Consider the following 26,265-nt stretch of genomic DNA (forward strand, 5'->3'; position numbering starts at 1 on the left):
CTAGCCAAAAAATAGAAGAAGCAGCCGGATCGGAAAAAGAAATGTCCACCGATTTTCATCAAGGACGACTCTGTGACTTTGCGAACAATGTTTCGCGAACGAATTGCGAAAGGTACCCTAAAATGCACGATGAAGCTATGCTCCAACGGAGTGAAAATTATGACGGAATCGAAAGCCCAGTTCCAAAGGGTGCTTGATGTCATGGACAAGGAGAAATATGAGTATTTTACTCATGATATCCCTAGTGACAAGCCATTCAAGGTAGTGCTACGTGGCCTTGACAATATGCCAATCGATGAACTGGAGAAACAACTAAAGGAATGCGGACTGCTACCCAGTGGAGTCTTTAAGATCGCAAGGAAAGATAAATCGCGGAAATATCGTGACCAGCTTTATCTGGTGCACCTAAAGCGAGGATCCACCACACTGAAGGATTTGCAGTCAGTGAAAGCAATCGACGCCACCGTGGTGGAATGGCAACAATGCATGAACTGCTGTCATTTTGGACACGGCACCAGAAATTGCCACCTTACGCCTCGCTGTGCTAAGTGTGCTGGCAATCATAAAACTGACAACTGTTTCTGGAGCGCGTGGGAGAAAAATCCGGATATGAAGAAAACGGATCCGAAGTGTGCAAATTGTAACGAAAACCATGAAGCTACCGCCAAGGATTGCCCGAAACGAAAGGAGTTCATCGAAATTCGAAAGAAAGCCAGCTCTAAGAACCAGCCCCGGAGTAAACCTCCAGCATTCACCAGTGAAAACTTTCCCTGAGCTACCCTGTCGAGTGCGAACAACAACCACTGGTACTGCAGCAACGACAAGTGCATCAGCCAATGTATGGCTTCCATCACGTCCTCCGGGATTCCAGCAGCACCGTTCAGGCGAAGATTGTCCTTCGGAAGATGCCTCGCCATATACACCGGAACAACTCATCCCAATCTTCAGTAAACTTGCGGTCCGTCTACGTGGCTGCAAAACCCGATTCGATCAGATCCTTGCTCTGGGCATGTTCGTCATAGAGAACGGTTGCTAGAGAGGATCTGATCGATGGGTTTACCGGCTAGCCAGTGCTGGTATTCTTAGGTTAGGTAGGTAGGATAAAAAATTAATAAATTAAAACCATCAAACTATACACCAGTCAAGGTGAAACTATTTTATATGTGACATAATCCTACTCTTACGAATGTTCAAAAACATATAAACATTACTTTAGAGATGTAAAACTATTAAGTTAAATCACTCGCAATGTAAATTTATTGTTAAAACAAAACAAGAGAAAAAAAAATAGAGAAAATTTTACTACATTCTCGGGTCTCTTTGAAACGCGCAGAGGGTTACGGCAAAGTGATGGTCTTTCGTGTCTGCTATTCAACATCGCTTTGGAGGAAGTAATACGAAGGGTAGAGATTGACACGAGTGGTACGATTTTCACGAAGTCCGTTCAGTTATTTGGTTTCGCCGACGGCATTGATATCATGGCACGTAACTTTGAGAGGATGGAGGAAGCCTACATCTGACTAAAAAGCGAAGCTAAACAGATTGGACTAGTCATCAACACCAACACGTCGAAGACGAAGTACATGATAGGAAGAGGCTCAAGAGAGGTCAATGTAAGCCACCCACCACGAGTTTCTATCGGTGGTGACAAAATCGAGGTGGTTGAAGAATTCGTGTACTTGGGCTCACTGGTGACCGCCGATAACGATACCAGCAGAGAAATTCGAAGACGCATCATGGCAGGAAATCGTACGTACTTTGGACTCCGCAAAACGCTCCGATCGAATAGAGTTCGCCGCCGTACCAAACTGATTATCTACAAAACGCTTATTAGACCGGTAGTCCTCTACGGACACGAGACCTGGACGATGCTCGTGGAGGACCAACGCGCACTGGGAGTTTTCGAAAGGAAAGTGCTGCCCACCATCTATGGTGGAGTGCAAATGGCGGACGGTACGTGGAGGAGGCGAATGAACCACGAATTGCATCAGCTGTTGGGAGAACCATCCATCGTCCACGAAAATCGGACGACTGCGGTGGGCCGGGCTCGTAGCCAGAATGTCGGACAGTAATCTGGTGAATATTGTTCTCGACAACGATCCGACGGGAACAAGAAGGCGAGGTGCACAGCGGGCAAGGTGGATCGATCAGGTGGAGGACGATTTGCGGACCCTCCGCAGACTGCGTGGTTGACGAAGTGCAGCCATGGACCGAGCTAAATGCAGAAGACTTTTATGTATTGCACAGGCCACTCCGGCCTTAGTCTGGTAATAGATAAATAAATAAAATTTTATAGGCGCATTGTGGGATTGACATGGGTTTTAATTTGGGCGATTTGTACTTTACTCGAACGTATCTTCCATGACAAATCTAATTTTCCTAGACTTGTTTGACGCGTGTTCTTGAAGCGAGTTTCAATTCACGTGTTTTGCGGGACTTATGCGGGTTTGAATTTTGTTTTTAGTCCAATAATTGAAATTGTTGAAATTATTATGAAATTTAGGCGATTTCTTGAAAGATAAATCATTTAAAAATTTAAGTTCAAAATACTTACTGATGATAATATCGCATCGACTTTCATTAAAAATTTAAGTAGTTTTTCCTTTTATTTGTCCATGGCCCCACCCGAGATTGTTTAGAACAACAACACACACTTGAGTTGAATAAAGTCAACTTTAGGCACTATGCTTTGCTATGGGTAATATGTTTTTACGTGGTTTAAGGTAAACTCTGTAGTGTTAGAAGAGTCATTTTACACAAAATTGGGTTATTGGCCCAAATTACGGTTTCAAGCGAACACAACCCACTATTGAGTAGTTAGCGCCCCACCATTTGAATACTTGATGTCAGCCCTTAATGTGGTTATACAATAAAGCCACAAATCGGCCATTTTGGAAACTACGTGCCCTTTCTAATGATTTTTCAAGGGCACGAATCGTGAGAACCACAACACCCATGGGGATTGTAACATAATATCCTGTAACATAAATAACTTCATTCCCAAAAAACTTGAAAACATGCAATCATCTCAAAGTCCTTGAAGATCTGTTGTGTGCAGACCCTCCAAGTTGACACAGAATGATCGTGTGAATTCGGGTATAAGTAATAAACTTGCAACGTCGAACAATCCGCGCTTGTTGTGTCATAACTTCAACACTCGAAATAATAGCTACCACATGTTTGCTTTCTGTGTGGCCTAGAATGCTAGACCCAGAAAGTAGCATAACTGTTGTTGAAAAACATTATCTAGATTTTCCGTTTAAATTTGTTAACCTTCGTCGCCAACTCCTGTGTGATTGGTCGACTATATTATTTCACCACGCGAACCTGATCGGATGTCTCACATCCTCGCGCGAAGTGCATCACAGGATAAAATATACGTAGATCGTTTGCTTACTCATGCTAAACAATCGACTTTAATTTCAGCGTTGTACGAAAATTATTCTGCTGGATTTGAATATTTGATAATAGGAGTAGAGAACCGCGTGGTAAATTTGAAATTCATTACATGGCTTCATTGTATAATCACCTCCAGAGTTATTTGAAAATTTTCGTAATTCTCAGTTTTGTAGTTTTGGAACGAGGAATTTATTCCTAGTGCATAGTATTACACTGTATGGTAATTTAAACCACCAGGAATTCCTCCGGAAGTTCCACCAGGAATTCCTCCGGAAGTTCCACCAGGAATTCCTCCGGAAGTTCCACCAGGAATTCCTTCGGAAGTTCCACCAGGAATTCCTCCGGAAGTTCCACCAGGAATTCCTCCGGAAGTTCCACCAGGAATTCCTCCGGAAGTTCCACCAGGAATTCCTCTGGTATTTCCACCAGGAATTCCTCTCGAAGTTCCACCAGGAATTCCTCCGGAAGTTCCACCAGGAATTCCTACGGAACTTCCACCAGAAATTCCTGCGGAACTTCCACCAGGAATTCCTTCGGAACTTCCACTACGAATTCCTTCGGAAGTTCCACCAGGAATTCCTTCGGAAGTTCCACCAGGAATTCCTTCGGAAGTTCCACCAGGAATTTCTTCGGAAGTTCCACCAGGAATTTCTTCGGAAGTTCCACCAGGAATTCCTTCGGAAGTTCCACCAGGAATTCCTTCGGAAGTTCCACCAGGAATTCCTTCGGAAGTTCCACCAGGAATTCCTCCGGAAGTTCCACCAGGAATTCCTCCGGAAGTTCCACCAGGAATTCCTCCGGAAGTTCCACCAGGAATTCCTCCGGAAGTTCCACCAGGAATTCCTCCGGAAGTTCCACCAGGAATTCCTCCGGAAGTTCCACCAGGAATTCCTCCGGAAGTTCCACCAGGAATTCCTCCGGAAGTTCCACCAGGAATTCCTCCGGAAGTTCCACCAGGAATTCCTCCGGAAGTTCCACCAGGAATTCCTCCGGAAGTTCCACCAGGAATTCCTCCGGAAGTTCCACCAGGAATTCCTCCGGAAGTTCCACCAGGAATTCCTCCGGAAGTTCCACCAGGAATTCCTCCGGAAGTTCCACCAGGAATTCCTCCGGAAGTTCCACCAGGAATTCCTCCGGAAGTTCCACCAGGAATTCCTCCGAATGTTCCTCCAGGAATTCCTCCGGAAATTCCACCAGGAATCTCTCCGGAAGTTCCACCTGGAATTCCTCCGGAAGTTCCACCAGGAATTCCTCCGGAAGTTCCACCAGGAATTCCTCCGGAAACTCCTCCGAGAACTCCTCCAGAAGTTCCACCTGGAATTCCTCCGGAAGTTCCACCAGGAATTCCTCCGGAAGTTCCACCAGGAATTCCTCCGGAAGTTCCACCAGGAATTCCTCCAGAAGTTCCACCAGGAATTCCTCCGGAAGTTCCACCACGAATTCCTCCGGAAGTTTCACCAGGAATTCCTCCGGAAGTTCCACCAAGAATTCCTCGGGAAGGTCCACCAGGAATTCCTCCGCAAGCTCCACCAGGTATTCCTCCGGAAGTTCCACCATGAATTCCTCCGTAAGTTCCACCATGAATTCCTCCGGAAGTTCCACCATGAATTCCTCCGGAAATTCCACCAGGAATTCCTCCGGAAGTTCCACCAGGAATTCCTCCGAAAGTCCCACCAGGAATTTCTCCGGAAGTTCCACCAGGAATTCCTCCGGAAGTTCCACCAAGAATACCTCCGGAAGTTCCACCAGGAATTCCTCCGGAAGTTCCACCAGGAATTCCTCCGGAAGTTCCACCAGGAATTCCTCCGGAAGTTCCACCAGGAATTCCTCCGGAAGTTCCACCAGGAATTCCTCCGGAAGTTCCACCAGAGATTCCTCTGGAAGTTCCACCAGGAATTCCTCCGGAAGTTCCACCAGGAATTCCTCCGGAAGTTCCACCAGGAATTCCTCCGGAAGCTCCACCAGGAATTCCTTCTGAAGTTCCACCAGGAATTCCTTCCGAAGTTCCACCAGGAATTCCTTCCGAAGTTCCACCAGGAATTCCTTCCGAAGTTCCACCAGGAATTCCTTCCGAAGTTCCACCAGGAATTCCTTCCGAAGTTCCACCAGGAATTCCTTCTGAAGTTCCACCAGGAATTCCTTCGGAAGTTCCACCAGGAATTCCTTCGGAAGTTCCACCAGGAATTCCTTCGGAAGTTCCACCAGGAATTCCTTCGGAAGTTCCACCAGGAATTCCTTCGGAAGTTCCACCAGGAATTCCTTCGGAAGTTCCACCAGGAATTCCTTCGGAAGTTCCACCAGGAATTCCTCCGGAAGTTCCACTAGGAATTTCTCCGGTAGTTCTACCACAAGTTTGAAAAGGAGTTCCTCTGAAAGTTTGTCCAGGAATTCTTTTGGAGGTTCCTCCAGGAGTTCGTCCAGAAATTCCTCTAGAAATTCCTTCAGAAGTTCCTCCAGAAATTCCTTCGAAAGTTTCGCCAGGAATTTCTTTAAAAGTTCCTCCACGAATTTCTCCGTTAGTTCTTCCAGGAATTCCTCCGGAAGTTCATCGTGGTATTCCTCCGGAAGCTCCTCCAGGAATTCCTCCGGAAGCTCCTTCAGGAATTCTTCCGGAAGTTCCTCCATTATTTCGTACGGAAGTTCTTCGAGGAATGTTTCCGGAAGCTGGAGAGGGCGGTCGGGACGGCCAAGTGTAAACCCGTGAAATCGGTGGAGTCGAGGTCTACCCAGACTGAGGCCCAAGGATTCGCGGACTCGGGCAAGGTCGAGTCGACCGAAGGCGTGCCAGCTAAGACGGTGGTGCCAAAGTCTACCCATACTGAGGCTCAAGTATTTGCGGGTACGTCGGGGGTGACTACTCCAACGGAGCAGACACAAAAACGGGGGAGACAGTCTCCAGGGATGAGCTCCCTGGGGGCCGCTCCAAAACGCGGAGGGTTACTACCCCGAACAAGGGTAGTGGGGCTGGGAAGCTGAACCCCGGTCAGGTACCTCCAAAACCGGGGGAGGAAGGACCTGGAAAGGTCCGTCCACTCAGGCAAGACGGTGGTAAGGGGTTACGGCAGGCTGAAAGTCCTCAGCCGCACCAGACCAGGGAAATAGAGGGGAATGACGCCTCCTGGACCCTGGTCAAGAACAAGAGGAAACCGAAGACGTCAAGGGCCGAAAAGAAAGCCCAGGCGAATGAGGGTAGCAAGAAGTCTAGGGTAGGCGCCAATCGCTCCAGGGGCGATGCCCTAGTCATCACGGTGGACGAGGCTAAGTACTCGGATGTTTTGAAGGCGATGAGGAGTGACGTCAAGCTCGGTGAACTCGGCGCCGACGTACGTCGAATAAGACGTACCCGGATGGGCGAGATGATACTCGAGCTGAAGCGGGGCGTCTCGCAAAAGGGCGCCGCCTACAAGAAGTTGGCGGAGGAGGTCCTAGGCGAGACGGTCAAGGTGATGGCACTCACGACGGAGGTGAATCTAAGGGTTAAAGACCTGGACGAGATCACTGAAGTCGAAGAGCTCGTCACGGCACTGCGGCGACAGTGTGAAGTGGAGACGACCACCGCAGCCGTTCGGCTACGGAAAGGTCCGGCAGGGACGCAGGTAGCATTGGTTCGGCTATCTGCAGCGGACGCCTCCAAGGTAGTCAAGTTAGGGAGCGTCAAGGTGGGATGGTCGGTATGCCCTGTGCGCATATACGAGCAACCCGAAGTTTGCTTCAAGTGCCTGGAACCGGGGCACAAGCAATGGGACTGCAAAGGCCCTGACAGAAGCAATCTCTGCCGACGCTGCGGATTGGAGGGACATAAGGCACAATGCTGCACGAACCCTCCCAATTGTTTGATTTGTTCCAGCAAAGCTGTGAACAGCAAGCACCCATGGGGGCCTGATGTGTCCGGCGTTTACGCGTGCTGCAAAATCCAAGTGCAGGTCAAGCAGCTGGCTTGCTCGGCTTCGCCCGAGTGCTTGGTGTGCGCCGGTTTAGAGGAAACGGCGGAACACGTGTTGTTCGTTTTCGCGCAATGCGTGACCACATGCTTGCCACATGTGGTCTGGACACTACCCCGGACAACCTAGTTCGGAGGATGTGTAAAGACGAAGTTGGCTGGAACGCCGTTTTATCGGCTATCGCCCAAATCGTCTCGGAGCTACACAGAAGGTGGCGCGTGGACTCAAGGATGGCTAGTTCAGGCGTAAATAAGAGGTGGTCCAAGGGATCGGAGTCGGCTTCATGGGTCATACCGGTGGTCATGCTCTGTGGTCGAACTCGATCCTTTTATCGAACAAGTGGCCGCGCGAAGAACAACATGGTATCGTCGCTTTCGCGGCGTCGGTCAACCGGGCGGGTTCCGAGCCCGAGGACGGAAAGGGTCCTCGTCAAGGCTGGGGCAGGCGTAGGCCTCGCGTCGGCAAGTCCCTCTGTGTGCTGGCGAATAGGCCCTATCGCAGAAAGGTCAATTTGGGGTGCACGCGGCATCATCATTCTTGATACCAGTCGTGCAGAGGGAAGCAGGCGCGAAGTCTACCCTTCCCACCTTCCGAGGACATAGCGCGTGGTAAGGCCACCTGGAAAGCCGGCAACGCGCTGGCACGATACCATGGTGTTCTTCTAAAACAGCGTGTCACGATGTTCGATGCTGCGAGGAGCTAACCTTGAGGGTGCGTCGTGCACTGGCCCCCCTTTGAAGCATTACTTTCTGGTTGCACCGAAGCTATGGGCTTGGCGGCAATGGCAATGGAAACGGTTTAGTGGGTCATGGATGTAGTCCTGCCTCCCTCATTGGAGGTGGCCCCTAACCCAGCACTTCCTGGTCAACCCAGGATGTCTGTTGAGCAGATTCCCCCTCCATTGTTTAGGAAGAAAAAAAAAACTATTGAACCAATAGTACATTTTTATCCGGGAAAGGAAGTGCTTCGGACTACTATTCCGCGGGAGGCTGCAAAGTTTATGCATCGTTGGCCGTTGTCGTTCGATAGGGTATGCAGACTATCCGGTCTAATGACCGGTCTATACATTTCCTCCCTTCCTACCTGAGTGTTCATGTCGCCGATGGCGATTTTGATGTCCCGCAGTGGACATCCTTTGTAAGTCCCCATAAGTGCGTACGTAATATGTGTACGGCCCCTTTATTCGTTGCCAAGGTCGTTGCCGATTGTATCGAGTAGTATTATCTTCTATGTCGTTCGTAATGGTTGTGTTTGAAGGCGGCTTATTGGGCCTGCGCAAACCTCCTGTCTCGTTGTAATTAATCGATTACTATCGATTCTTCTCGATTAATCGTTGGGAAGTAATCGATTCAAAATTAATCGATTATCACAACGATGAATCGATTAATCGAAGTAATCGAATAATTTGCGACATCTCTACCAGTCAGGTAATGGGAGCCATTACATTGGTTAATATGCCAAATTAAGTTAGAAAACCGATGGCAGCTGAAGGACGAACATTTTTATTTTTATTTTGTCTACGTCTTCAACATTTGTTGCACAGACTGCTGTATCTTAAATCTAATGAAATGATCACAAACTTTTTATGGAAGCATTAAGCATCAAAATTAACAAATTACACATCAAATTGGACCATATAAAAGGAGAAAAAACATTATAACAACATAATAACATAATAAAATAAAACATCAAAAAGAAACATATTCATTGGAAGTAGTCGCCAAGGTGTTCCATTAATTCAAGGCTTCCAGATAGGGGAAGAGGCCCCAAAACGCCCCCCCGAGGCAAAACGCCTTTTGTGGTTTCCGTCGTATTTACCGTCATTAAGATGGCCGTAACAAAACTAGATCCAAAATTATGTAGGTTAGGCGAAAAAAGTTTCAAAATAGTGTATGGGAAGGTCGGAAAACCGAAAATTTCCACATTTTGAAGAAACATCTAACATTTTGGCGAGGCAAAATGCCCTAGTGGCACTAACCTACAATGTACTTGCGTCTCCACGCACTATCCATACCAGAATGCTGATTCGCCGACGCGTGGTGCTTTGTTCCCTAGGAGCTGCCAGCTAAAAGGCGTTTTGCCTCATGAGTTTTCCGGCAACAGAATATCACCACTTTTTTGAAATGTGAATATTATCAATATGATTGAGATTTTTGACAATTTTTGAATAGCATCAACTAGCTGTCTTGTTTAACTGTTGCATAATGTAAAAATACCCATGAATAGCGTTACAAATAAGACAATAAAGCAGTGTTTGCTTAGCTAGGGCATATTGTCCCCCCTTCCCCTATTATTTTGGCGCTGAATAAATTCACGGAAATTGAGTTCATCCGGCCAGGTTGAAGCGCGCATGGCCAGTTCTTTCCATCTACTTCTCAAGACAACTTTGAATGAGATAAAATCCAGGGATTTGCAGTTCGTTTGCTTCGCAACTAATTTTACAACGCTTAGACAATCACCGATAGGGGCACCAAGGTATCGATACACCATCCTTTCAATATCCAGCTCGGTAGTAGCATTGTCGATATTTTTGTCAGGAACAACGAAAAGCAGCGAACGTTCGTTAACGTCTGTGCGTTCTCCATTTGTTTTGAAGACACACGCTCGTTGTCGTCATCCTTTTTGTTGATGCCGTTCGTATCACTCATCATCATGGAGCCAGGGAGGATTGGAGTAGAATGAAGCAAGTAGGGTAAGACGGTATAATGCGCCCTACCTGGTCAAAACGCCCCTCTTTGATTTCTAGAAAACTATAACTGACTAAGGGTCAAAATCAGTTGGTACCTATAAATATTTGTAAAACCATCGTACTATGTGAATGTGGAAGTATTTTTGTTTTACATAATAAAAATAATAGCAAAATACAAAAAGTGACAGTTTTGATGTAACTTTTCATGTTTGTTTGCTCAACATTCTGGAGCGACGCTAGCATACTGTCCGCAAAACTTGCACGGGAAAACTCAGTTGGGCAACAAAATAACTTTTCTCAGTGGTTAATATGATATAAAATTGCTTCCATCTTCAAAAACGTAACGATTTTCGAAAATATGTTTTACTGGCCAAAACGCCCCAGTGTAGGCAGGACGATATGCCCTTACCAACTGGACACAAGTGCGGCGAGCTTGCAGCAGTTGCTTCCAAATTATATGGAAATTATTGAAATGTAATTAAAACCTGATTAAATGGACTTATGTTGGTTTTTTAATATCAAGCACATAAGGATTTGTAACCTTTTTATTATGGGTGTTTGGTAGTCGACCCTTACCTTCCTTCGATCAGTGGAGCAAAATTGGCTGCCGACTCCAACACTGATGGGACTGTTTGGGTGCTGTTGATTACGGGGAAGGCGAAGTGGGGGAAGCATCCAGCTGACTTGCCAGCGAACACATTGGGTCAAATAGTTCCCGTCTCAGAGTCCTTCAGAAACCATTTAATTCCTTGGGTTTTCTTCCCGTCAAACACAGCACAAAACCGTTTACCGAAACACAATCTTGATTGCAAGAAACTACATTTATTTGCACTAAAACACGAATCTTCAAACTACATTTATTGGACTACTTTTACGACTAATCTAACACATAACGAAAAAAAGGGGGTTTGTAATCGGTGATATACCGTCGGCGATTCGGTTGGAACTGAGCTCGCTGCTCATCCTCGAGTCATCAGCTGACCTGCGGTCAGCTCATCGCAAGCGTGTAGAGTCTCTCGTAGACTTGCATCGGCTACCTGGATGCGGTGGTTTCGACCAGTTTCCTTCTCTCGTGTAGCTCTCTCGGCATCGTAGGCTTCGACGGTACAGAATACATATCAGTCCACAGCAGCAGACATCCTATCCAGTATTTTCGCGGTACGATCGCGAAGCCAACTAGGTAGTCGTGGTTTGTTTTGGTCATCTATCTCTTCGTCTGCAATCGTTCAGGTCCTGCGTTCAGATAGATAGCGATCATCACAGCAGCAATAAGCAAGCCACAGTTATAATCGTCTAGGGGATAGTGGTCTAGCATCGTACAATGGGATTGATAAAATACTAATGAAGGGCTATGAAACGTCTTTGGCTAAGGTGGGGCGTATTGCCCAGGCACTTTTTGAAATCCATTTTTTCACGACTTTTCAAAAAAGCATTATTACGTGTTATCTGTAATATTTTTATATGACTACTCACGGGCAATGCATTTGCGACTTCTTGCACTACCAAATAACACAAAGTTTGCATAAATTGCGATAAATAGTAAAAAGTTATCAAGGTTTTGCCTTAGGGGGGGCATGTTATACCGTCTTACCCTACATACTATCTGAGGACGGGTTTTGCAGAACGATGCGTTGTAGTGTATCCACAATTAACGATACTTGTGTTTTTAAATTCACAATATTAGTTTGTAGCTGGCTTGCGTTCTCTGTTGGCGATGATTTCAATGATGTTTTCCAAGAGTTGAACATCGGTAGACATTCTCTGCACATCCACAGCATGCCTCGCGATTCGGTTAGCACGTCGTCTTTACTCACACCAGCGCATGGCAAGTGAAATAAACATCCGCAAGGTCCAGCACACACAGAGTACATTTTATATTCCGTGTTTATCCACAGCGCGCACTTTTTGCATTTGACGATTTCTTCACAGTTTGTCGGGCTACTTTCGGTCATTTTACTGATTAACTCTGACGATTTCAGCGTTTTTTTCCACAGATTTACGCTGATACACACGTTGATACACAAACGGGAAAATATTTTCACAATATCTATCATAGAAATGCTCTTTAAATTAGCGGATGATTCGAGAGAAAACGGAACCGGCAGTACAACTCATTCACCCATTCACACATTCTGTTTTTAGATCAACATATTAAAAATAAAGGTCATGACATTTAAAATAAAATAAAAATAAAAAAAAAATTCCGCTTTTTGATAAAATTTAAGCTTCTGTATTTTCTCTAGATTGAAACATTTTTCCAATAATCTTTGTATATAGCTGGAAAAACAAGATTGTGTCAAATTACTGAAAAGTTAGCATTATTTCATTTTTCATAGAAAAACACACATTTCAATCAAAACTTTGCATGCAGGATAAAAAGCGCCGGCCATATATGACTATAGATGACATAGTTTGATAAGGGCGTGTGCCACTAATAATTTATTTTTAAATAATAATCAATTAAAAAGTGAAAAAGTAGGAATTGAAAAGTGAGAAGATAAAAGTGAATAGTGATGAGTGAGAAGTTATGAGTGATGTGAAGTGAGAAGTGAGAAACAACAAGTGAGAAGTAGAAATTGGGAATGCCACTAAAAAGCACTCAATAATTTTATAATCAATCGGGAATTGTACACTGGGATTTGAGATATGAGGAGTGAGGAGTGAGATGAGAGAAATATTAAGCGAGATACTTGTGTGAGAAATGAGAAGTGGAAAAGCAAGAATATAGTTTTTCTCATCATACATTTTTGGGCATCCAAGAAATGCATGGAATAAAGGCTAAAGATCTACACGCGTTACGAAAGATCAATTAAACTGTTTTAAATATGGCACATGCCCTTCGGGTGTGTATAATAAAATGTGTCAACGGCAGAGATTCCCAATCATCCAAGAAATCCCTAGAGTTAGGTCTTAAGATCTACGCGTGTAACTAAACATCAGTCGAACTATTTTTATTACGGTTCATGCCCTTTTGGATGTATAGAATGAGCCAGCGTAAGATATTCTGGGTCATTCAAGAAATACCCGCAAGTAGACCTTAACATCTTCACGCGTAACTAAACATCAATGGGAATGTTTTAATTATGGTATATGCCCTTTTGGATGTTTAGAATAGAATAAGCCAACGTAAAAGTTTCTCATTCATTCAATTAATACCTGGAGTAAGGTCTTAAGATCTACACGTGTTGCTAAACATCAATCGGGATATTTTAATTATGGTACATGCCATTCTGGATGTGTAGAATGAGCCAACGTAAAATATTCTGGGCCATTCAAGAAATACTCGGAGTTAGGTCTTAAGATCTACACGCGTAACAAAAGATCAATTGAACTGTTTATAATATGTAACCTGCCTTTTTGGATGTGTAGAATAGAATGTGTTAATGGCTGAGGTTCTCGGCCATCCAAAAAAAACTCCGAAATTTGTGTGAAATTGTCAGTGAGATTCCAGTAGAGATGGAATAAAATATGCAAGCCGCTCGCGAAAGGATTTTGTTCACTTATACAAAAATGCGTTGCTCCAAAAATGACTTGTGTCGTTTTAAAGACAGTACTTTTTGATCTAATTTCATGTGCTTCTCGCGATTTAGTTTCTTGTCACTAATCCAAAACCGTGCCAAAGCAGTATGTGGCCAATTCTGTGGTTTTCTGTCGTAAAACATGAACCCAACAAACTGCACTGAACTCCCTCGCGAAAACGCGAACTTCGGAAGACCAAAGAAAATGATGAAATGGACAAAACTGAGAAAAACGTATTGGAAAGGACTTACAAGCTCTAATGAAGGCTTCATGTCAACCGAAAATGCTCTGAATTTTACTTAAACGCATCCTTAAATTGAGTAAATATGTATAAGTTGTAATAAATACATATCCTTAACTACTGTAAATTTGATTTCGTGACGATAACTGTACATAATCGATTTGCCAATCAATCTATAGTGCACAATAATTAACGATGCACCCTCATTTCGAACTCTGGAATAGTTGAAAGCCATTACGAGGATGTGAAAATGAAGTGCTTCATATGCAAATCAGATGGGCATTTGAAAATAACTTTATCCGGTCTTGCACGAGCGACGGAGTGAATTTGCAAACCAACAGAAGTCAATAATGAAGCTTGATATCGTACTGCTGGATGAAACAGAAGAAGTCACATCGTCCACCAGGATGGGCGATAATGGTTCTAGTTGTGATATACACGGTTAGAAAAAAAGTATCTAGTTTTAGGTACTCAAATCGGAGGTTAGGTGTGAGAACTTAGAATTCTTAAGATTAAGTAAAGTTTGCTCAGTATCAAATAAAATATGACTAATTTTTGGTAAAACACTATTCTCAATTTAAGTAAATTTTACATACATTTTGGAAACATAAGATTACGTTGGCTTTCAACTTTTTACTACTCTTACTGTGTAGTTTGGCTCGTCATATTATGACAACAAAATAAAGAGGTAGTGATACGTAAGAGAGAAAAAAATACCTAATATGAGATACTTTTTTCTAACTGTGTAGCAACAACCTGTGACGAAACAGAAAGCGAAAAAAACTATGATGAAGCGTCATTCATTACGTACTGGATTCCGATACAGTAAACAATGTAGCCAACTTTCCTACAAATGTTATTGACGACAGCCCCGGCAGAATAGTTTCCAGAAAAGAGAAAGTTCAGAGTCCTAACTTATACATGGATTAGTGACAAAAACGAGCGTAAGCTGCCAATAAAAGAGGGCATAATAAGAATAGCAGCTGTTTATTGTCGTCCATTAAATTGATGTTTACCATGATTAGTTTAATTGTAGCATTAGCATTAGCATTGAGCAATTTGCACAAATTTGTAGGTGGAATAAGCCTAGACTATTGTATTACAGTAGCATCACTATTGAATTGGGAGTAATATTTATCTCTTAGATGGAAGCAATACACTCCCCAATATTCGAGATTTGTTCTGGCCACGTCCTTGCGAATTGCGTCATTGGGAAGGATGGTTAGTTGGACACCTACTTAAGAAAGATACAGAGAACTCTACGACCTCTCATATGTGCAGAGGAAGGTTTTTTTTTGGAATTCTACAGTAGGAATCGTTTTGCTAGAACGCGAAACACCGAAAGAAATAAGATAGAATACAAAGTAGGAAAGGGACGAGCCTGGAATTGAACCCACGACCTCTTGCATATGAGACCACCTAACTCGTCCCATGATTTTTTTTTACTAATTTTATTTGCTAATTATCTAATACATGCATTCATCTCTTAGACTAGGTGTTCCGTGTTTTCTTAACACTATCATCCTTATTTGCTATGTTATATTTTTAGTTATTATTAATACATTTCAATTGCCTCTGGCAGCTAGAATTTTTCCTCTGGTTGAATTGAACCATGTAGGAATTACAATGTTTTCAAGATTAGTTTAAATCTTAACCTATTTTATACTGAGGGTACAAGGAGTTAATCGTTGCAATAGAAGATTGCAACGATTTTTGTCTAAAATTGGAAATTATTTTGTTGGACATTTGTTGCAATGTCTCAGTATTAGAAATTCTATGAAGTTCATTGGTACTATACCACGGAGGCAACTTCAGAATCATTTTCAGAATTTTATTTTGAATCCTCTGAAGCGTCTTCTTTCTGGTATTGCAGCAACTAGTCCATATTGGCACAGCATACAACATGGCAGGTCTAAAAATTTGTTTGTAAATCAAAAGTTTGTTCTTAAGACAAAGTTTTGATTTTCTGTTTATAAGTGGATATAGACACTTAATATATTTGTTACATTTGGCTTGAAGGCCTTCAATGTGATTTTTAAAGTTAATTTTTGATCTAGCAGAAGTCCTAAATATTTAGCTTCGACCAATTAATTGGAACCCCATTCATAGTGACAATATGTCTGCTAGAAGGTTTCAAATAAGAAGCTCTCGGCTTATGTGGGAAAATTATAAGCTGAGTTTTGGAAGCATTCGGGGAAATTTTCCATTTTGCAAGTAAGTGGAGAAAATATCCAAACTTTTTTTGCAATCTACTACAATGACACGAAGGCTTCGCCCTTTGGCTGAGAGGCCCATGTCATCTGCAAACAAAGATTTTTAACACCCTGATGGTAAATCAGGTAAGTCAGAAGTAAAATGTTATACAATATGGGTCCCAGTATGCTGCATTAGGGAACACCAGCAGTGAGCGATCTGATAAATAATTTTGGATCAGTTTAATAATGTACAGAGGAAAATTAAAATTCATCAATTTTACAATCAAACCTTCATGCCAAACACTGTCAAATGCTTTCTCTATATCAAGAAGAGCAACTCCAGTCGAATATCCTTCAGATTTGTTGAGCCGAATTAAGTTCGTAGCTCTTAGTAACTGATGAGTGGTTGAATGCCCATGGCGAAAACCAAATTGCTCATCAGCAAAATAGAATTGTCATTAATATGAACCATCATTCTATTTAAAATAATCTTTTCAAACAGTTTGCTTATTGAAGAAAGCAAACTGATTGGGCGATAACTAGAAGCCTCAGCTGGATTTTTGTCCGGCTTCAAAATTGGAACAACTTTGGCGTTTTTCCATTTATCTGGGAAGTATGCCAATTGAAAACATTTGTTAAATAAATTAACCAAAAAGGATAAAGAGCTCTCAGGAAGTTTTTTGATAAGTATGTAGAAAATACCATCATCACCCGGGGTTTTCATATTTTTAAATTTTCTAGTTATAGATCTCACTTCATCCAAATTAGTTCCCAACGAAGGGTCAAAAACATTCTCTTGATTGAGAATGTCTTCGAAGCTCCGTGTAACCTGATCCTCAATTGGACTAGTGAGACCTAGACTAAAATTATGGGCACTCTCGAACTGCTGAGCAAGTTTTTGAGCCTTTTCGCCATTTGTTATTATAAGTTTATTTCCCTCTTTCAGCGCTGGCGTTTGAGGTTTTTATGAATTTTCGTTAATTTCCAAAAGGGTTTCGAACTGGGATCCAACTTCGAGACATTATTCTCAAAGTTGGTATTTCTCAGAATAGCGAAACGTTTTTAATTTCATTTTGCAAATCTCGCCAAATAACTTTCAACGCGGGATCGCGAGTTCTTTGGTATTGCCTTCGCCTCACATTTTTAAGACGGATCAGTAGCTGAAGATCGTCGTCAATAATAATGGAGTTGAATTTAATTTCACATTTAGGAATTGCAATGCCTCTGGCTTCGACAATTAAATTTGTCAAAGATACGAGCGCATTGTCAATATCACTTTTGGTATCCAAAGGAATATTAACATCAAAATTCCTATCGATATATGTTTTATATAAATCCCAACCAGCTCTATGATAATTAAAAGTAGAACTGATTGGATTATAAATGGCTTCTTGTGAGATTTCAAATGTCACAGGAAGGTGATCAGAGTCAAAGTCAGCATGAGTTACCAATTGGCCACACAGCTGACTTGAATCCGTTAAAACTAAATCAATTGTAGAAGGATTTCGACTGGAAGAAAAACAAGTAGGGCCTTTGGGATATTGAATAGTATAATATCCCGCAGAACAATCTTCAAATAAAATTTTGCCGTTGGAATTGCTTTGAGCATTATTCCATGAACGGTGTTTGGCATTGAAGTCACCAATTACGAAGAATTTTGATTTGTTGCGAGTCAGAATTTGAAGATCAGCTTTCAACAAATTCTTTTGCTGACCATTGCATTGAAAAGGCAAATAGGCTGCAATGAAGGAAAATTGTTCAAAATTTGTTTCAACAGAAACTCCCAAGGTTTCAAAAACTTTGGTTTCAAACGAAGAAAATAATTTATATTTGATACGTCTATTAATGACAATGGCGACCCCACCACAGGCGCTGTCAAGACGATCATTTCTGTAGATAAAATAATTTGGATCTCTTTTAATGGAGAGTCCGGGCTTTAAATAAGTTTCTGTTATAATGGCAATATGCACATTATGAACTGTTAGGAAGTTGAATAATTCATCTTCCTTACCCTTTAGAGAGCGGGCATTCCAATTTAGAACTTTCACACAATTATTTAGATCCATTAAAACGGAGTCCGATAACATTTTTTTGTGTGTACTTTATACCAACCTGTCTTTGGGCAGCAGGGACTATGTCCAAGGGCTTGACGATCCCTCCCCAGGCCATCTGCGAGTTGTGGGGCTTGCCTAGGATGTGGTGGGGTTTGACAGTGGGCCCTGTTAAACCTCTATAAAAAGCTGCATGTATCCGCAAGTAGGCCCCACCAAAGCGACCGTGTGCCGCCCAAAGCGCACAAGCCCAAGTCCTGGTGTTAGGTGGGACGCTAAACAGCCCTCACACGACGGCCCTCCGACGAGACAGGAGGTTTGCGCTGGCTCAATAAGCCGCCTAGAAAACCAATCATTACGAACAATATAAGAGATAATGCGACTCGATATAATCGGCAAAGACCTAGGCGACGAATACAGGATCACGATTGGAAGCTTGGAACATGGAATTGCAAGTCGCTAGGTTTCGCAGGTTGCGACAGGATGATCTACGATGAATTACATCCCGCAACTTCGACGTCGTGGCGCTGCAGGAGATCTGCTGGACAGGACAGAAAGTGTGGAAAAGCGGGCATCGAGCGGCTACCTTCTACCAAAGCTGTGGCACCACCAACGAGCTGGGAACCGGCTTCATAGTGCTGGGTAAGATGCGCCAACGCGTGATTGGGTGGCAGCCAATCAACGCAAGGATGTGCAAGCTGAGGATTAAAGGCCGTTTCTTCAACTATAGCATCATCAACGTGCACTGCCCACACGAAGGGAGACCCGACGACGAGAAAGAAGCGTTCTACGCACAGCTGGAGCAGACATACGATGGATGCCCACTGCGGGACGTTAAAATCGTCATCGGTGACATGAACGCACAGGTAGGAAGGAGGAAATGTATAGACCGGTCATCGGACCGGATAGTCTGCACACCGTATCGAATGACAACGGCCAACGATGCATAAACTTCGCAGCCTCCCGCGGAATGGTAGTCCGAAGCACCTTCTTTCTCCGAAAAATTTCCACAAGGCCACATGGAGATCACCTAACCAAGAAACGGAAAACCAAATCGACCACGTTCTTATCGACGGTAAATTCTTCTCCGACATCACGAACGTCCGCACTTACCGCAGTGCGAATATTGAATCCGACCACTACCTCGTTGCAGTATGCCTGCGCTCAAAACTCTCGACGGTGTACAACACGCGTCGAAGTCGGACGCCGCGGCTTAACATTGGGCGGCTACAAGATGGTAGACTAGCCCAAGAATACGCGCAGCAGCTGGAAGTGGCACTTCCAACGGAAGAGCAGCTAGGCGCAGCGTCTCTTGAAGATGGCTGGAGAGATATTCGATCCGCCATTGGTAGCACCGCAATCGCTGCACTTGGCACGGTGCCCCCGGATCAGAGAAACGACTGGTATGACGGCGAATGTGAGCAGTTAGTGGAAGAGAAGAATGCAGCATGGGCGAGATTGCTGCAACACCGCACGAGGGCGAACGAGGCACGATATAAACAGGCGCGGAACAGACAAAACTCGATTTCCCGGAGGAAAAAGCGCCAGCAGGAAGATCGAGACCGTGAAGAAACGGAGCAACTGTACCGCGCTAATAACACACGAAAGTTCTATGAGAAGTTAAACCGTTCACGTAAGGGCCACGTGCCACAGCCTGATATGTGTAAGGACATAAACGGGAACCTTCTTACGAACGAGCGTGAGGTGATCCAAAGGTGGCGGCAGCACTACGAAGAACACCTGAATGGCGATGTAGCAGACGAAGATGGCGGTATGGTGATGGACCTGGGAGAACGCGCGCAGGACATAATTCTACCGGCTCCGGATCTCCAGGAAATCCAGGAGGAGATTGGCCGGCTGAAGAACAACAAAGCCCCTGGGGTTGACCAACTACCATGAGAGCTTTTTAAACACGGTGGTGAGGCACTGGCTAGAGCGCTGCACTGGGTCATTACCAAGATTTGGGAGGAGGAAGTTCTGCCGCAGGAGTGGATGGAAGGTGTCGTGTCCCATCTACAAAAGGGCGATAAGCTGGATTGTAGCAACTACCGCGCAATCACATTGCTGAACGCCGCCTACAAGGTACTCTCCCAAATTTTATGCCGTCGACTAGCACCAACTGCAAGGGAGTTCGTGGGGCAGTACCAGGCGGGTTTTATGGGCGAACGCTCCACCACGGACCAGGTGTTCGCCATTCGCCAAGTACTGCAGAAATGCCGCGAATACAACGTGCCCACACATCATCTATTCATCGACTTCAAAGCCGCATATGATACAATCGATCGGGACCAGCTATGGCAGCTAATGCACGAACACGGTTTTCCGGATAAACTGACACGGTTGATCAAAGCGACGATGGATCGGGTGATGTGCGTAGTTCGAGTTTCAGGGGCATTCTCGAGTCCCTTTGAAACCCGCAGAGGGTTAAGGCAAGGTGATGGTCTTTCGTGTTTGCTATTCAACATCGCTTTGGAATGGGTAATACGAAGAGCAGGGATTAACACGAGTGGTACAATTTTCAATAAGTCCGTCCAGCTATTTGGTTTCGCCGACGACATAGATATTATGACACGTAACTTTGAGAAGATGGAGGAAGCCTACATCAGACTGAAGAGGGAAGCTAAGCGGATCGGACTAGTCATCAACACGTCGAAGACGAAGTACATGATAGGAAGAGGTTCAAGAGAAGACAATGTGAGCCACCCACCGCGAGTTTGCATCGGTGGTGACGAAATTGAGGTGGTAGAAGAATTTGTGTACTTGGGCTCACTGGTGACTGCCGAAAATGACACCAGCAGAGAAATTCGGAGACGCATAGTGGCTGGAAATCGTACGTACTTTGGACTCCGCAAGACTCAATCATGTGATGCAATTGTTCAGTTAAAAAATCAAAATCGGAAGCAGTCATGCTACCTGAATCGGCAACATGACCGTTATTTTCCGTTGGGACATGGGTATAAACCTCATTTTGAGAAGAGAAATTTTGTCTACCAGCAGCGATGTTTGCATACGTAGGTACATTCGAAAAATTGGAATTTACTGAAGTGCTTGCTACCCGTTGACGAGCGGCAAAATTTGTTTGTGAATTGTGGTGGGTATGAATTGCTCGACCGGTAACTGGTTTCGAAATTTGAGCGTTTGAAAAATTTCTACCCGTCGAATCTGGGATCCTATTGGAATTTCCCGTCATCAATTTTGCACGGGAATTCAAAACTTTTTTGCGTGAAGGGCATTCCCAGAAATTGGATTTATGATTGCCCCCACAATTTGCGCACTTAAATTTATTGGAATCTTCTCTCACAGGACATGCATCCTTGGCGTGAGAGGTTCCACCACAAATCATGCATTTAGCATCCATGTGACAATGTTTAGTTCCATGACCCCACTTTTGGCACTTACGGCACTGGGTGGGGTTTTGAAATTTCCCCAGGCCTGTGGAAATGTTCCCATGTAACAGGGACATGGGACATAATACAGGCCTTTTCCAACTTTTTCATATTATTTAGTTCACTTTTGTTAAAATGAACTAAATAAAATTCTTGAGAAATGCCCCTCTGGGAAGTACCAGAGTGGGATTTCTTTTTCATCTAATTACTTGGACTGGTGAAAATCCAAGTAATTGAGAAATTTCAATTTTAATCTCATCCAGTGATTTATCATCACTGGGGAGACCTTTCAAGACGACTTTGAACAATCGCTCTGTTTTGTCGTCGTATGTGAAGAATTTATGACGCTTCTCAGTTAAATACTGAAGAAGACGTTTGCGATCGTCAAAGGATCCTGGCAAAACGCGGCAGTCACCCTTCCTAGCAATCTGAAATGAAACTTTGATCCCCTGAAGGTTACTCAAAATCTCATTCCGGAAGCCAGAAAACTCGGCAACAGATACCACAATTGGCGGAATCCTTTGCTTTTTCGCATGAATCGAATCACCTGGGCTAGAGGTATATTTGATTTGCTCAATTTCATCATTAATCAAATCGAACTGATTGCTCAGTTCGATTGGAGAAGAATTATTTCCGATATTAGAGTTAGAAGGAATATCTGAATTCTCCAGCTTCCTTCTATTTTTTCCGCGCTTTGGCAGGACGGTTTTGAAACCTTGTTTCTTTGAAGGAAGTGGAGAATTCAGAGACTCCCCCTTCCTCTTGTTTTTATTAATGCTCATGGCTGAGCGTGGAGACGTGACCTTCTAAGAGGTTTTTTTTCCAGAACGGTGTCCCTGCAGGATTACCACCGCTTGTCGGAATTTTACTTCCGCAAACGGGTCCAACGTAAAACGAAGGCACGGGTCCTTGCAAAGATCGTAACGGGATCAGTGGGTACAAATAGCGCTAAGAAGCACCGTTGAAATTAAAATAGCTTCGGGTAGTATTAAAAACTTCCTTCCGCAAAGAGAGATAGAACCGCACAGCACGAAAGCACGATGCGGTCTTGATCGTCCCATGATTAATTAAATTGTAGTGCAACCATTGTAAATTGAATTGAATATATTTTGTAGAACTACAACAACTGGATATTGGCTACCCATAGTGTTATACATGACTGTGTCTACTAAATAGGGACACGAGTGTCACAGTACATGGTATTTTTGATCGCTCTGGGTTGACTCATTGACCAAAATTTCGGTGATTCTGATTTAGTAAAATTTCTTACAATTTCTCATAGTTTTGTTTATAAATCTATATTTTACAATTCGCCATAAGGTTGTTAAATCTTTAAATTTTTTAAAGGAAATTCGATTCCCAGGACAGTTTTGCACAACACTGGAGTGGAAATAGTTCGCTTATGGTGTGCATCCAGAACTGTGAGTGTCCTGAAAAAGACGTGAATATTCAACAGCGATGGATATAGTCTCTCTATGCGTTTTTGTGACCGTTTTGTAGCATGAATTGTTACCACAATGGAATAAAAACATCAATTTTAATTATCTTGGGGCACAAAAATACAATAATCAGAACCAACTTAACCATTTAAATATTAATTGGAAATTTGTTTTTTTTTTATCTTTTTGTATTTTATTCAGCATGGCCACCTTCACAAACGAACAGCGGATAATAATAAATGGCAAATGCGGTGGTTCGTTCTGTACCAGGTAAGGCTCTCTACAACATTTAATTACCCGCTTATTCAATTTCCCGCCAAATGAGTCCCCACGCTAATCTTCCATTTTTTGGAATCATGTTTCATTTATCAATCCTTCAGAACCTGCTATTCTACTACGAATCGGAGCAATCAAGCCGTCCCTCGGGATTAATTTTTCTGGAAGGATGCTACTGTGAAAGACTTGTTTCAGCCCCCTCGTCCCTGTCCGGTCCGCCCATGGGTAGTGGTGGCGGACAGGGTTCCAAAGTCGTTAAGGAGGAAAAGTTGCAGGTGAGTTCGGAATCACTTAGAAGTAGAACAAATGGCGATATGCAGTTGTACGATTTATTCCTGATTAGGTTTACAATCGCAATGCTTCTCAGGGAGTTTCCATTGATTTTATTACTTACTTCACTGTCATTTGGTTAAACAATTTATCCGCAAAGTTTCTTATATTTGTGTTTTAAAATCAATATCAAAGTGATTACTGCATATTGAAATACTGTCATAATGGTAGTGAAAACATAAAGCTAACCGATGTATCACAGCGAAATTAAATCCTGCATCTATGTAATGGAATTCTCCATCTCATATTTTTTATTATCTATGTCCCTTGAGGAATGCTGAACATTCAAAAATTGACATCATGCCATTACAGCACTGCTTCACCATTTGCTACCGACGAGAAAATCAGCGGCAATATGAGCTGCGTGCCTCCACGGAATCCGAATGCTCAGCCTGGATAATTGCCATCAGAGAAGCAAGGTAATGAAGACATTCTTTATGATTATTGGATCTGTATGAATGAAAAAATAATAGATTTTTCGGTCCATTCCAATGAAAATCTTATGTCAGATTATTTGATTTTTCTTAATTCAATGCAGTTCACTTCTTTCAATAAAAACTCGTGTAATGTTATAACTCGATTACTTGTGTCTACCTTCCACAGCTTCAACAAACTGTTATTGCAAAAGGAAGAGCTCGAACAAAAGCACGTTCACCTGCTTCAGGTTGTTGAAAGCGAGAAAACAGCTAAATGGCAGTACACTCAGCAATGTGAAGAGCTTGCGTCCGAAATACGGAAGCTTAGAGCCGAGGTAAGTGGTATTTGTTTTCCCTCAATTCGCACCATATCCATCCATCCATTGCACTAGAGTTTCAACCTTTGACATCCCAGAGCTGAGAGGTGGCTTCATGTGACCAAAAACCGGGGGAACGTTCACTTCCCATATGCTTGTAGTCGAGTGTCTCCCTGGGGATACTATATTACGATAACCGGGAAGGAAGGCAATTATTGTTTCAGCGTGTGGCTATGTCCGTTTGCTCCTTTTTGTTTCGTTTTTGTGATTCACTTGCTTTGTAATCTACTCCAGTTGGTTTAATAAAATGAGAACTAAGAGCTTGCAGAAAAGTTCTACTATTTCTATGATTGAGGTTTTGTTTCCAATTTCAGCTGGACTAGAAAATTACCATCTTCTAACTTTGTTTTTCGGAATCAGATTTTTTTAAATTATTTGTTTAACAATAAGCAAAACAAAATGCACCGCAATACAAGGGAAAGTAGGTTAGAACGAACAATTGAGATTAATGACTTGATGTGCATGAAAAAGTTTTCACATTACAGATTTGTAAACACGACGTGTTCCAAGGCCACTTTCATCTTCATTTGACAGATTTGCAACAGCCATTCATTTATTTTGCAGATAACACTGCATCAACAATTTGATGTCAGAATTCACGATCCTTTCTATTTTTGCCCGGCATTCTTGCAAGATGGCCTGCCATCGCACTCTTCCAGTTTTAGCTACCTTTAGAAAAACTGGGTATGTAGAGTGAACGAACTCGTGCCTCATCCTTCACCGTTCTCTTGCACACCACCAAAGATGGCTCCAAGCACGCGTCGCTTGAATACTGCTAGTGCTTGCAACTCCTCTTCCGAGCATCGTCAAATGTATGTAGATGAGCACCACTGGTCTTATTAGGGTTCTGTACATGATACATGTCAATGGCGCATGGCATAAAACTGCGCCAGTGTCCACCATGTGCAATGACCGAGAGGGAAGCACTTCAAAGATTAATTGAACGGTGAAAATGAAGGTGTATTAAGGAGCAGGATGGACATGGTCGGTGACAGTCAAGCTGTGGAACCACCAACGCTGGACGAGGTAAATAAGGCTCTAAACGAGCTGAAAACACCAAAGCTGCTGGAAAGGACGAGATCCCGGTCGTGCTTCATAAACACGGAAGTGAGCAGCTGCATCAATTAATCCACCACATTATCCAAAAAATATGGGAGGATGAAGAACTGCCTACCGGCTAGTTGGATGGTCTCATATGCTCAATCTATGAGAAAGGGTACAGACTAGAGTGTGCCAATAACAGAGAGATCACCCTTCTTAACTCGACGTACAAAATCCTGTCGCATATCCTTTTTAACTGACTGAGACCGTTTGAGGAGTCCTTCGTCGGCGAATATCAGACAATTTTTCGTGCGGGCCGATCAACGATGATTTAGTGAAAAATTTAGCTGTGGCAGATAATATCCGAACATGGTTTTCTGGTGAAACTGATTAGACTGATACATGCAATGCTAGATGGCTCGGAATCAAGTATTCGTATTGCAGACGAAGTCTTGTTTGTGACCTTAGACGGATTGAAGCAGGGTGATGCACTTTCGAATTTATTGTTCAACATTGCACTCGAGGGCGCATGGCGTGCAGAGGGACAGCACTATCATCACACGGTCGCATATGCTCCTGGGATTTGGGGACGACTTCAGGGCTTCATTGGAATCGATTGCAGAGCAGTAGTGGAGGCTTTTGTCCCACTGAAGAGGAAGACGGCGAGGATAGGCTTAACTATTAACTCTACCAAGACAAATTACATGGTGGCAGGTAGAGATAGAGGAAAACCTAGTTGTGTTGGTGCTGAGGTAGTGCTTGATGGGGATGTGTTTGAAGTTGTTGAAGAATTTGTTTACCTTGAAGCGCTTGTGACATGAGACAATGGGTCGTATGAATAAAAAGTAGCAAAACTCAGCGCTTGTAGTATCTACTCAAAAATAAAGTCCACAGAGAAAACTACATGTTTGATATGAATAAAAATATTTTCGAACTTATGGCATATGCTACATTCGAACTTAGCT

The 26,265-nt window shown here is 43.3% G+C and overlaps 1 protein-coding gene across 6 annotated transcripts in view; it reads left to right on the top strand.

Moving 5' to 3' along the window:
- LOC134224273 (ras-specific guanine nucleotide-releasing factor 2-like) overlaps positions 1 to 26,265 on the top strand; it is a 509,452-nt gene that overhangs the window by 161,393 nt on the left and 321,794 nt on the right. For all 6 annotated transcript variants that reach the window (XM_062703608.1, XM_062703607.1, XM_062703605.1 and 3 more), the window contains 4 exons: positions 23,062 to 23,130; positions 23,241 to 23,411; positions 23,779 to 23,885; positions 24,070 to 24,217. In XM_062703608.1, the coding sequence (XP_062559592.1) occupies positions 23,062 to 23,130; positions 23,241 to 23,411; positions 23,779 to 23,885; positions 24,070 to 24,217 (495 nt within the window). The remainder of the gene's footprint in view (positions 1 to 23,061; positions 23,131 to 23,240; positions 23,412 to 23,778; positions 23,886 to 24,069; positions 24,218 to 26,265) is intronic.

This window comes from Armigeres subalbatus, chromosome 3, assembly GCF_024139115.2.
Source record: "Armigeres subalbatus isolate Guangzhou_Male chromosome 3, GZ_Asu_2, whole genome shotgun sequence".
In the NCBI taxonomy this organism is placed as follows: Eukaryota; Metazoa; Arthropoda; class Insecta; order Diptera; family Culicidae; genus Armigeres; species Armigeres subalbatus.